Below are 12,457 nucleotides of genomic sequence, written 5' to 3' on the forward strand. Positions count from 1 at the left end.
CTGGATATAGGTGTCTGGTTGGACCCCTGACTACTCTCTGCACCAAGGCCTCCATTGTTGCAGAGAATCTACAGGCATGCTGCTGTGCTATTTCCACTCCTTCTACAGCTCAAAGATTTTTCCGGAGCTGGTATCAGTAGCTGCTCCAACCAAAGTGCACTTAGCCTTCAAAAGGTGAGGTGTACAAATACTCAATAAATCACACTTGGTGCTAGACTGCATCCCATAGTCATTTAGATAAGAAGGCAGCATTAAGAACAGCTACAGTTTAACTGCACATCACAAGCCAAGCACTCAATTACTGAACTAATCCAACTTTTCCGTCGTGCTTTGCGGACAAGATGGAGGAGCAATGCGATTACGTTATAAGAACACGTCTAAAGGAAAGATAAAATCCGAAATATTTAAAGGCCATGGAGATGCTGATTGCGCAACTAAACAAGAGGAATGAGGTCCTCTTAGACATGAATAATAAATGATACCTTAGCAAATTGGTGAAAAGACATAATGAAAGATAGCATAACAAATGAAGACCATCATATGTTTTATCAGGACTAGAATGCAATGTGAAAAGAAGTTGAATTATCTTACCCAGAGTACTAAAGTAAAACTCCCCTCATTGTTCAAATATTTGTCAGAAGCTTTCCAAACAACCATTTTTTTGTTGAGGATTAGCAATCCTTTCCTGTTACAATTGCCATGATTATCTAGAAGTCTGCAGGAAAAGACCTGCTTTAATTTACGCTGTCAAAATACATTCTCCCTTTCAGCTGGTATTGTTGTTTCTTCCTCCCTTCACGAACATTATTGTAAGCAGGCCTTTTATCATTGAAAGTCGTTATCCAGGGAAGAAAAATCCAAAATCGCAAAATTTATATCACCCTCATTAGGAGACATCTTGGCAATCACCTTCAGAAACTGTATGTCTTTTGGCCTTTGTCAGCAAACTGGGCCAACACCTTTCCTACTTAAATATCAGGTATTAAACATCAATTGTGTAACCAAAATTACGACGGTTCATTCATTTGTAGTAAAAATCACTCAGCAATGACTTATACAATGCATTTAACACAGTAAAATATCACAAGGCACTTAGAAAGAGTGGTATCAATAAACAGTCACGTAAGCAAAAGTCAGAGACAACAAAAAGCTTACTTAGATAGCTTTCAAGGAACCTCATTAAAAAAAAATGAAGTTCAGTGAGAAAGTTTCAGAGTTTATGTCCAAGGCAGCTTGAAAGCTCATCTGCTAATGGTGGTGCAATTAAGTTTCTCCACTGATATATGGAGAAATTTCTTCACCCAGGGAGTTGCGAGGAAGCAAAAGAGCGGTACTGAGTTGGATGATCAGCCTTGAGCATACTGAATGGCACAGCATGCTTGAAGGGCTGAATGGACTACTCCTGCTCCTCTTTCCCATTTCGAAGTTGAGGCCAGAATTAGAAAAGCACAAGTGTCCGAAGCTTCTAGGGTTGACACAGACTACAAAGATTCAGGATGTGGAATTGCCGGTGTTGGGCTGGGGTGAACAAAGTCAGAAGTCACACGACACCAGGTTATAATCCAACAGGTTTATTTGAAATCACAAGCTTTCATAGCTCTGCTTCTTCATCTACAAAGATCAGAAGGGACAATGTCATGGGTGGGATTTGAAAACTAAAATTTAAAAATTGAGAAATGTTAAAACAGGAGCCAGTGAAGGTCAGTAAACACAGAAGTGACAGGTGAGCCGGTTTGGAGTGGGTAAAGAAATGGACAGCATTCTGGGTGAGTACAAGTTCATGTGGAGTCTGAGATGTGTGACCAGCTGGGAGACCATTAGAGCAATCTAGCCCAGAGATAACAAAGGCATAGATGAGGAATTCAGAAGCAGATGAGTTAAGGTAGGTTTGGAGTAGTGCAATGATATGGATAGTGGTATTGATATGTGGTAGCAAACTTGCCTTGACTCAACATAACATCTGGCTGGAAATGCTATTCTGGGAATGGTGTTTGTCACAGGGACCAAATATTTTTTGGAGGCAATTTCTGCTCATCTGAAACTGAATGTTGGCCAAGCAGTGCAACAAGTCAGAGACTCTGACGGAATCCAAAGAGGTGGTGGTGAGGTAAAGCTGAATTTCACAAGCATACATGTGGAATCTGAAGTGATTTTGGGTGATATCACTAAGAAGTAGCACATAGATTGCAAATAGATGGAATCAATCCATGACAGACTCCAGAGGTAACAGTATGAGAGTGGGTCACAAAGCTTTTGCAGGTATTCTCCAGACATGATTAGATAGGTAAGAATGGAATCAATCTACAGCACTTCCACCCAGCTGGATAACAACAGTGAGGTGTTGAGGATGTTAATGTAGTCAACTATATTGAAAGGATGTCTCAGTACAGTGGCCAGGGTAAAACCTGATTGGATACTCTGCTGTTACATGTTTGATTAAGATAGATATGATTTGGAATGCACAGAAAGTTAAAGATACGCTGAGGCTTGTGAAGCCATAACACATTCACAAAACTTAGATAGGATAGGGAGGATGGAGATAGGATGGTAGATTCAAAGGATCAAAGAACAAGTTTATTTTTCATTTAGAATGTCTGATTAATAATTTAAACAATTTCAATAAATATCATATGTAAAAAAAAAACCATTAATTTCCATATTTTATCCTTGAATGTAAATAATGAATTTAAATCTTTGAGTGTTGCTCAAGAAATAACAGACATACTTATTTCAATTGATAGGAATTGAAGAGAAGTTTACATTAAATTGCCTCAGAAAATGAATGAAATATTATTGCAATCACTTTTGCAAATTAATATTGTTTTTTTTAGCCAGTGTATGTCCTCTCTCTCATATCAGTGACAACAGCTCATCTTTCGTTTCCTCTGTTTTTGGTATGGGTAGAAAGAAAACAAAGGAAATAAAGTTGTGTCCTAAACAGGCAGTTGAAATGGAAGTAGTCAAGTATAGAAAGGTTAAGATTTCAAAGTATCACCATAGCTTACTCAAAGAAATTTACTCGGAGGAATTTGTAGACATTTGACACAAACTGCAACAATTCACAGCAGTACCACAATTTACCAGCAACTAATGGCAAATGGGACTTGAGCACAAGTGGCCATAAGATCTTCACTTCGAATTAATTAACATAGGAAGTACATCAACTGCCACTGTCACTGAATTGCATGCCCGCATAGTGATGTGTGCCTGGGGACTTCAGGTGTCATCAAGGCAGCAGCAGTAGAGCCAGGGACTCCTGGCTATGGTAGGTCTGGAGCAGGGGCACCTGATTATTGTTGAGGCAGTGGTGGTAGCACCTCATTATAGTACGTCCAGAGCTGGAGTCTCCTGATTATTGGCGAGGCAGTGGCAGCAGCTCCTGGTTGTGGTAAGCCTGGAGCAGGGAAGTGTGTAAGTCCAACACGGGACCTGGCATCGGCAGCCCGCTGGTGAGGTGGGCACAGCGAAGATTGGCATCTGAAGAGTGATGACTCTGACATTGGTGGGTTCGGCACAGGTGTTGTTGGTCAGCTGGTACAGGGCTCAGGACTCATGGCAGAGGCAGCAGAACAAAGATGGATTCTATTTCAGCCGTATCTTTTCATTCTTAAGCTACTCAGAATGGCACCGGATTGTGGCCTTTCACTGTATTTTACTGTGTTGCTCATTGTACAGTACAAGTGACAATAAATAATCATTCATTCATTCAAAGACCAGCCTAATTAGGTGTTTTGTTGAGAAAAATTTAAACAAATATCCACCTAGCCAAAGCTCAGAATATCAATGTAACTTTCAGCCTTCATACCACAGAAACTTTCCAGACACCTAGATAGATCACTACAGAAGTCATGAACTTGCAGATGATTCTGAGAGCAACAACTTATTTTAAAAACTAACAAATGGCTTCCCACTGTGCAATGCATTATTGACAGAATGAAGACAGAATTCAAATTCAGTGTTTTGACAAAATTGTTGTTATCACCATGAAAATTGTGTATGATATATACTACTCCTCAAAAATGGACATTTTCCAAAAAATATTCAAGTGGATGCAAATATGCAGAATATTAGAGAAGGGGTTCACTCCTTGCAGATACAGATTACAAGGCTGATGATATTACTGCAAAATCCCTGAGTAAATATTTGAGGTGCTGAAAAAATATTTCAGATCCTTTAGTTTCTTCTGATGGAAGAGATTATATTTGCAATACAACCTTAGGGAGGCTGCAAGATCTGAAAGCAGCATGCTAATTATAATGCACATTGGGCTGCATCAACCATCGTCAACAGAACAAACCACAGAGATGAAGACATAAATTTATGGAAAAACTCAGCAGGTCTGGCAGCATCTGTGGAGAGAAATCGGAGTTAACATTTCAGGTCCAGTCACCCTTCTTCAGATCTGATGATAGCCAAGGAAAGGATTTTTTTTAAATACAGAAGTTGGTGGTTCTGAAGAAGGGTCACTGGACCCAAAATGTTAACTCTGATTTCCCTCCACAATGCTGCCAGACCTGCTGAGCTTTTCCAGCAATTTCTGTTTTTGTTTCAGATAGGGTTGACGTTCAGAATCTTTTTCCCCAGGGTTGAAATGTCTAATAGTAGGGGGCATGCATTTAAGGTGAGAGGGTGGAAAGTTCAAAAGAGATGTGAGGGGCAATTTTTTTTTACACAGGCAGTGGTAGGAGTCTGGAACAAGCTGCCAGGGGTGGTGGTGAAGATAAATACGATAGGGGCGTTTAAGGGACTTTTAGATAAGCATATGAATATGCAAGGTACGGATGGATATGGACCAACGGCAGGTAGAAGGGATTAGTTTAATTTGGCATCATGTTCAGCACAACATTGTGGGCCCAAGGGCCAGTTCCTGTGCTGCACAATTCTAGTATTCGCAGTTTTGGGTTTTTTTTTCCAGACGTGTCCATGAGAATCTCATAACCTGTTCGTCTCCCAGAGCTCTCAATTAGGCATATTATTTGCAGTGACATAACTGCTCATTACTTTTCCAGTTTGACGTTGAAGAACCGAGATCGTCTCATGGACAAGATTTTCTGCACAATTGAAGAACAGCAGCCAAACTTTGTCGGATAAGAATGAAAGTGTGATGAGCCTATTCTAATTTTGTTTTAAAAAGTGACGTTGTCAAGTGACTACATCCCAACCCTGGCGGAAAATTCAGGTGGAAAGGAGTGCTCAGAATAATACTGTGAAGCTGGAGGAACACAGCAGGCCAGGCAGAGATAGAGGAGCAGGAAAGCTGACGTTTCGGGTCGGGATCCTTCAAAAATTTCTGAAACGTCAGCTTTCCCGCTCCTCTGATGCTGCCTGGCCTGCTGTGTTCCTCCAGCTCCACACTGTGTTATCTCTGGCTCCAGCATCGGCAGCTCTTACTATCTCTGAGTGCTCAGAATAAGTTTGCCAGAGTTGCATTATCGTCGAGAAGCTCTAGCTCCTCGCCCTCTCGGCTATAAGGGTTATTTGCTGAAAGCGCACCACAGTTTAAAGGTATATCTCAATACTGGTGCCTCTGAAAAAAAAAACGACATAAACAATGCCTTTTTAAAGCAGAAAACCCGCGCTTACAAAGTCTTCTCCTTTTTCCCTCGCGATGCATGTTTCTGCTTAATTTAAAAATGCGAATGAATTTACAAGCAACATTCTTTGCAGCTTTAAGAAAGTCTCACCCCTCAGAAGAAAAGCCAGCCCCGCCCACAGCACAACAAAACAACTGTCACGCTGCTTCAATGTTTAATCCCTCTTTCAGGTAAACTGAGGCAGGATCTTTGCATTAGAGACGTGGAAATTGACATTGTTCGATCACTAGTTCCTCGAAGTTAAGAGCTTCTTTCTGTTTCTTACACTGGAGATTAAGAATGATAAGTGTCTGATCGCTGCGTCACCTAAAAAAACCATTTTCAGGGAAGAACATATCCAAATAGCACAAGGTAAGCAAATGAAAGGTAGTTTCTTGAGATCTATAAGTACATTATCTCCTGACATAGTAACAATCCTCTTCAAATTTTTGGAGACGTTACAACAATTCTAATGCTGAATAAAAACGAAGTGCTGGAGGAACTTCGACAAGTCTGGAAGCGTTTGCGGAGAGAGAGACACACACACAAAGTTAACGTTTCGAGTCCACTGTGACTCTTCAGAATTGAAAGGGGCTGGAAATGATTTTTGTTGACAAATGGGGAGCGGGGAGAGTGGCAGTGAAGGTGAGACATGCTGAAAGATTCAAACGGAAATCCCGTCGGAGAGAAGAACAGGGCGTCCGTTCCGCTGCATTTAAATCAGCGGCTTTTAAGTTTCACAACGTGTAATTAAGGTGGAGTATAGCGCAAAGGGGAGAGCTCACTGCGCCTCATTAGAGGTGAATAATAGCTGGCAGCTTTAAAGGTCGAGTTTATCACTGAGTGAAATGGGGAAAAGCTCAGTGAGGTTAGAAACTCGGATGGCTGACGCCACGCTCACGCTGCTGCTTTGAGGAAGGGCTTGGGGGCTGCGTTACTCTGTGCGTAAGAGAGGCGTCTGTCAACTGGAGTTATTAACATCTTTGACGTCGACCCCAGTCAAACATGTTCCCAGGATCTCCAGAGGCCGTGTACACCGTGCGAACTGAGCAGCCTGTACTCTTACCCAGTCCCATTAGTCCTGCCTTATTTAGCGATGGTCGTCTTGAAGGTGTTTTTTTTGAGGGTGGGGAGGGGGTGGGGGTTGGTGGTGATGACGAGTTACGCAAATTACCCAAAGAGGACGTGGTGTTTCCCAGTGTGGTCTTGATGGTTTAGCACGTTCTAGCGCCGATTATGTCCAATTCACATTTTGTCCCCAGGGACAATCGGTTCTGATAACGTTGAAACTTACATCCTGCATATAGCGATGTTGCCAAATCACCATTTCAGACTTGAAAATGACAAAATAGACAACTTTGTTTTTCAAGACTAGAATGATTATTACCAAACAACCAACTGTACTTTGGAAACTCCAAACTTAACTTCAGTATCACGAGGGTTAAATGTTACTTACAAGTCCTGCACAGAGGCTGATGACAGCTGTGTGCTTCGGTTTAGCATTGACCTGTCCTGTGTAGTAGCAGTGTTTCGTGTCAGTGTCCTCTTCGTGAAACTCTGTGAGATTAGCTTGTATTCCAAGGTGTATAACGGTAAATATCGGTGCAATAAATCCAGAATCGGCAGTTAAATTGAGATGAAAAAATTGCCCAAATGCACTAATTCTGTAGTGGGTTGTGAAGGCCCAATGGTCGGTGTCAATGCTTCGTTTTCTCCTCCTAAAATGCATCGTATCTGGGAAAGCTTCCCCAAACTCAGTCACTCGAGTGGGTGTCACGATTTCATAAACCTTTAGCTGCTCTCGTAGTTTAGCTGAAACAAGATAAAATCTTGATTTAACACACGGGACATTACCACAAATTAAGGTCTTAATGTGTTTCACACTGACGATTACTATGTTAAATGTTGTTCCTTTTATTTTAAAACTCGATAGTTTTGCAACAGTAATACACAGTACACAATATAATCAAGTATTACCTTGTCTTTGGTACATTTGTGGTGTTCCTTCTATACTGGAGACGAAAAGTAACATTATCCCTACCCAAAACACAAGTTGCATGATTACCGACTGTGTACAGAAAGCCCTCACCACAAGACAACCACTAGCACTCGAACCTTTCATTCAATTTATCCTCGATTGAACAGTGCTATGGGAGTTGGTGCTTGGCGTACGTAGCATCCGATATCGTTGGCGTAATATTAGGTAAGAGAACATAATGTAAGAGGAGGTACAGGGGAAAGTCAGTGCTGGCTAAGTTTTTACATTACTGCCTGTGCCTGTGAACTCGAGGATTTGATCTTTTTAGGGGGGTTGGGGGCGGTGACGGCTCGGCGGACTCAAGAGTTTCAACCCTGCTAATCTGTTAAACCATTGACGTCTCGCAGAGACCTCCCCCCACTCCCTTATCGAGGCCAATGGTATGTCAGGCTGGGTCTGTCGGCGAATACTAATCAAACGCTGCGATTTTTTTCTCTCTTTTACGAACCTTCCTTCTTCAGTCGAAAGTACAGAAATATGCAAGAGTAGTATGCAACTCTGAAGCAGGGAAACAATTTCAGTTCTAGACACTTCATTGTAAATCGAAAGACGAACTGAAATATTTAAAGTGATCATTTCTGTCCTTTTTCTCTGAACTCAGCATTGTCATTATCTCCCACTGTCATACAAGATTTTGTTTTAGATCAAGAACTTTTGTATCAGTTTTAGAATCTTCTTTCAAAACAAAAATTTCACATGTAAAGACGTGGAAATCGTAAGAGAATTTTCTTTATTGTGTTAGTTCTGAGGAGCACATTGCACATGGTTTTACAATCTTCAGACATGCATAAAGAACCATGCTTCAAAGAGTATGAAAAGAAAACTGGACCCAGGAGTGTTTACTTGTTCGTTATCTCTTAACTTTCTGTGAATAGGTCTTGCAGTGCAGGAAATGCTCATACGTTGCGCGAAGGAGCGTTTGGACATACGGGCACCTATAATTTACTAGTTCCCAGCCCAATAATCATTTCCTCTGGACGCCTGAGATCTCCAGTGCATTGCCTCTTAAACCGCAGCCGACAGGATACGACCTTGATACGATTAGAGTGGGTGGTAGTCACAGGAACTACTATTCATTGGCTTCTTTGAGTATATACCGAGCCAGCTATCTATTTTATCGATGGACCTAGAGGGAATTTTCGAAATGTCATCTTACTGTTGTCCCACTGTTGGATAAATTTGTTTACGTTCAAGTTAACATAAATTTAAGTTGTATGTTACAAAATTCAATGCACGAATTTGAAATTCATTAAAATAATCTATGTTTTTACAGACAGAACAAATCAAATGTTTCACCAAATCACCTGAAACTGAAATATTAGTGACAGTTTAAATGATTGATTCCATCACAATAAGGCAAACTCTTGGTATTTGTGATCTCCAGTTTTATATGTTATAACAATTACAAAACTGGACAGAGAGAAGTGAATGTCATGCAGTTTGTTAATGGATCACACATTGTCTAGTATTGCAAATTTAAAAGGCCAACTTTGTGTTTGTGTAACAACAGCAATAAATTTTATAAGTGAAAAGGAAACAATTTTTATTCAGTCATGGAATGCGGGCGCCACTGGCTAGATCAGAATTTACTGGTCATCCCTGTTTGCCCTTGAGAAGGTGGTGGGTAGACTGCCATCTTGAACCGCTGTAGTCCATGTGCTGTAGGTGGTCAAACAATGTCATTCAGTAGGGAGGGACAGTGAAGTAACGGCAATACATTTTCAAATTAGGATGCTGTGGGGCTTGGGGTGAACTTGCAGGTCATGCTGTTCCCGTGTATCTGCTACCCTTGTCCTTCTAGATGGTAGTGATCATAGGTTTGGAAGGCACTGTCTGAGGAACCTTAGTGAATTTCTGAAATGTATCTTGTGGGTGGCATATAACTGCTATGACTGTGTGCATTATTTTGGAAGGAATAAATGTTTGTGGATGTGGCACCAATGAACCAAGCTGCTTTGTCCTGGATGGTGTCAAACCGCCTGTGTTGTCAGAGCTGCACTCATCCAGGCAAGTGAGAAATATTCCAGCATACTGCTGACTTGTGCTTTGGAGATGGTGGACAGGCTTTGAGGAGTCAGGAAGTGAGTTGGTCGCTATAGGATTCCTAACCTCTAACCTGCTTTTATAGCCATTGCATGTATATGGTTAGTCCAGTTTCTGGCCAATGACATACTCCAATATGGTAATGGTAGTAATGCCATTGAATGTCAGGGGGTGATGGTTACATTCTGCCTCACTGGAGATGGTCATTGCCTGGCACTTGTGTGGTGTGAATGTTATTTGTCATTGTGCAGCCCAAGCCTGGATATTATCATTCGGTCATGGATTCTTCAGTATCTGAAGAGTTGCGAATAGTGCTGAATGTTGTGCAATCATCAGTAACCATCCCCACTTCTGACCTTATGATGGAGTGCAGGTCACTGATGAAGTAGCTGAAGATAGTTGGGCTTAGGACACTATCCTGAGGAATTCCTGTTGAGATGTCCTGGAGCTGAAATGACTGACCTCCAACAATCACAGCTATCATTCTTTGTGCCAGGTATGAATCCATTCAGTGAAAAGTTTACTCCAGTTTTGTTGGGGCTCCATGCCACACTTAGTCAAATGCTGCCTCAGGTGTAAGGGCACCTCTGCAATTCAGCTCTTTTGTCCATGTTTGAACGCTGGTTGTAATGAGGTGAGGAGCCAAGAAGCCAAACCAGTTGGTGAGCAGATTGTTGCTAAGTAGGTGCTGCATGATGCCACTAGTGATGATGCCTTCAATCACTTAATTCATGATCAAGAATAAACTGATGGGTGGTAATTGACCAGGTTGGATTTGTCCTTTTTTTTTGTGTGTAGGACATACCTTGTATGCAGGCAATTTTCCACTTTGTCATGTATATGCCAGTGTTGTAGCTTTACTGGAACAGTTTGGCTAGGGGTGCAGCAAGCTCTGGAGCAAGTCTTCAGTACAATTGCTGGAATGTTTTCAGGGCCATAGCCTCCTGGATGAGGTTGAAATGGATCATCCACTCAGCACTTCTGGCTGAAGATTGTTGCTACTGCTTTAGCCTTATCTTTTGCACTTATGTGCTATGCTCCCCCATCACTTAGGATGGGGATATTTGTGGAGCATCCTGTCCCAGTGAGCTGTTTAATTGTTTACTACCATTCACAACTGGCTGCGGTAGGACTGTAGAGCTTAGATCGGGTCTATTAATTGTGGAGTCACTTACATCTGTCTATCACTAGCTGCTTATGCTATGGCTTCACCTGGTTGACACCTCATTTTTAGGTATGCCTGATACTGCACCATGCTGTCAGCATTCTTTTTGAACCAATTTTGATCAGAATATTTTACATCAAATTAGAGATTAAATGAATGTTAAAACTTTTCTTTATTCTGATTTTAATTTCAATATTCTTAATGGCACAATGGAGTCATTGCTGTAGAGTTCTTCTGGAACCAGAACAACACTGAGAGAGTAGAATTAATATTACCATATGCACACACATTAATTCAGAACGTTTCAACTTTAATTGTGAGTATTCATCTTTCTTTGTACTTTCAGACTCAATAGTCCAGCCAAGCTAATTCACCTGATAACTCCAATAATCTTCATCTTTTTTACTTTCTTGAATCATCAAAAGAATTAAACAGTAAGATTTGACGTGTAGGATAAATCATTGTAGTGATATTTTGAAAAGCTGTTTTGGTGTCTTTTAAAATCAAAGTGAAAATAGGTTTGTGCTACATAAAGGTTAGCTCTACTAAAAATATTCAAAGATCACAGAAGAATATAATTAATAATTTATTAATTTTCAATGTACAACTTGACAGAAGAAACAACTAAATGATACTACTTAACAGTAGTATCCTGGAATTGTTGAAACAATGATGAACACAAATTAATCTCTCATCATATTTCACTAAGCCACGAACCATAAACACAAATAGATCTGTCATGTCATTTCATTTCTTGAATGATTAACTGAATAGGATTTTCCCTCAGGGCCAGTTCTTGGCTGCCAAGTTTGCCTAAGTAGTAAACACATTTTACATTGGTACCACCATTCTTCTTAAAGAAAATTTTGTGCAGAGTTTTAGCTTCTCAAACACTTGCTAGGGAATATTAATTCTACATACATTAGCCACAACTTGCAACCATATTGTATATTTAATTGGAGTTGATGAGGCAGTGTGCTGAGAAATTTACATAAAAAGGTTACAGGTATTGAGATCAAGCCATGTGCAAGAATTTGATGGAGGTGACCGAAAGTTCAGTTCCAAAGGTGGAGTTTGGGCAAGCTTTTAAACATTGAAAGAGACCTGTAGAGATGGTGGGTTAAGGAGAATTGTTTCTAACTTTGAAGCAAATAATCTTGGGAATGTCCAAATATTTCCAACCAGAGGGTCAAAACATATTCGAGAGGATACCAGGACTGAAGGAGGTTGTAGAAATAGTGTGGGCACCATGTGAAGGAGGGAGATGAAGGAGCATTGGTTAAAAATTTAGGGAAGTCCAGGGATGTGAGCAGAAGCTTTTGATGAAATGCGAGCTGTATTAAGACAAATGGAAATGAAATGACACAAGGCCAGGCCATGGAGCTGGACAACAAAATCACTGAGACAGGATGGTACTGTTAACCATATCATAAGAAGCACAGTAATTGAGAAGACAAGGAAGGCTAGTCACAGTAAATAATATGGACCAAATTAATTAAAATGAAATTTTGCAGAGAGATGTCTAGAACTAAGAGGTGACAATGCATTGAAACAGCCTTGAGAGGAAAAAGGTTGAGATGGGATAATGGTCAAAGAGGATGGATATTTTATCTGAAGAGCGTGATGATTGTTTTTGAG

At 40.7% G+C, this 12,457-nt stretch overlaps 1 protein-coding gene and 1 long non-coding RNA gene across 5 annotated transcripts in view; one reads left to right on the plus strand and one right to left on the minus strand.

Annotated features, from left to right (window-relative positions):
* adamts9 (ADAM metallopeptidase with thrombospondin type 1 motif, 9) overlaps nucleotides 1-7,912 on the minus strand; it is a 189,246-nt gene extending 181,334 nt beyond the window's left edge. For all 3 annotated transcript variants that reach the window (XM_048606233.1, XM_048606234.1, XM_048606232.1), the window contains exons 1-2: nucleotides 7,551-7,912; nucleotides 7,030-7,385 (exon numbers count right to left, since the gene is read on the minus strand). In XM_048606233.1, coding sequence (XP_048462190.1) covers nucleotides 7,030-7,385; nucleotides 7,551-7,695 — 501 coding nt within the window. In that variant the 5' untranslated portion in view covers nucleotides 7,696-7,912. The remainder of the gene's footprint in view (nucleotides 1-7,029; nucleotides 7,386-7,550) is intronic.
* LOC125485097 overlaps nucleotides 5,710-12,457 on the plus strand; it is a 79,553-nt gene continuing 72,805 nt past the window's right edge. For both annotated transcript variants that reach the window (XR_007263859.1, XR_007263858.1), the window contains exon 1: nucleotides 5,710-5,945. This is a non-coding gene — a long non-coding RNA (uncharacterized LOC125485097). The remainder of the gene's footprint in view (nucleotides 5,946-12,457) is intronic.

The sequence above is a fragment of the Rhincodon typus genome, chromosome 16 (assembly GCF_021869965.1).
Source record: "Rhincodon typus isolate 14 chromosome 16, sRhiTyp1.1, whole genome shotgun sequence".
NCBI classification, from domain to species: domain Eukaryota; kingdom Metazoa; phylum Chordata; class Chondrichthyes; order Orectolobiformes; family Rhincodontidae; genus Rhincodon; species Rhincodon typus.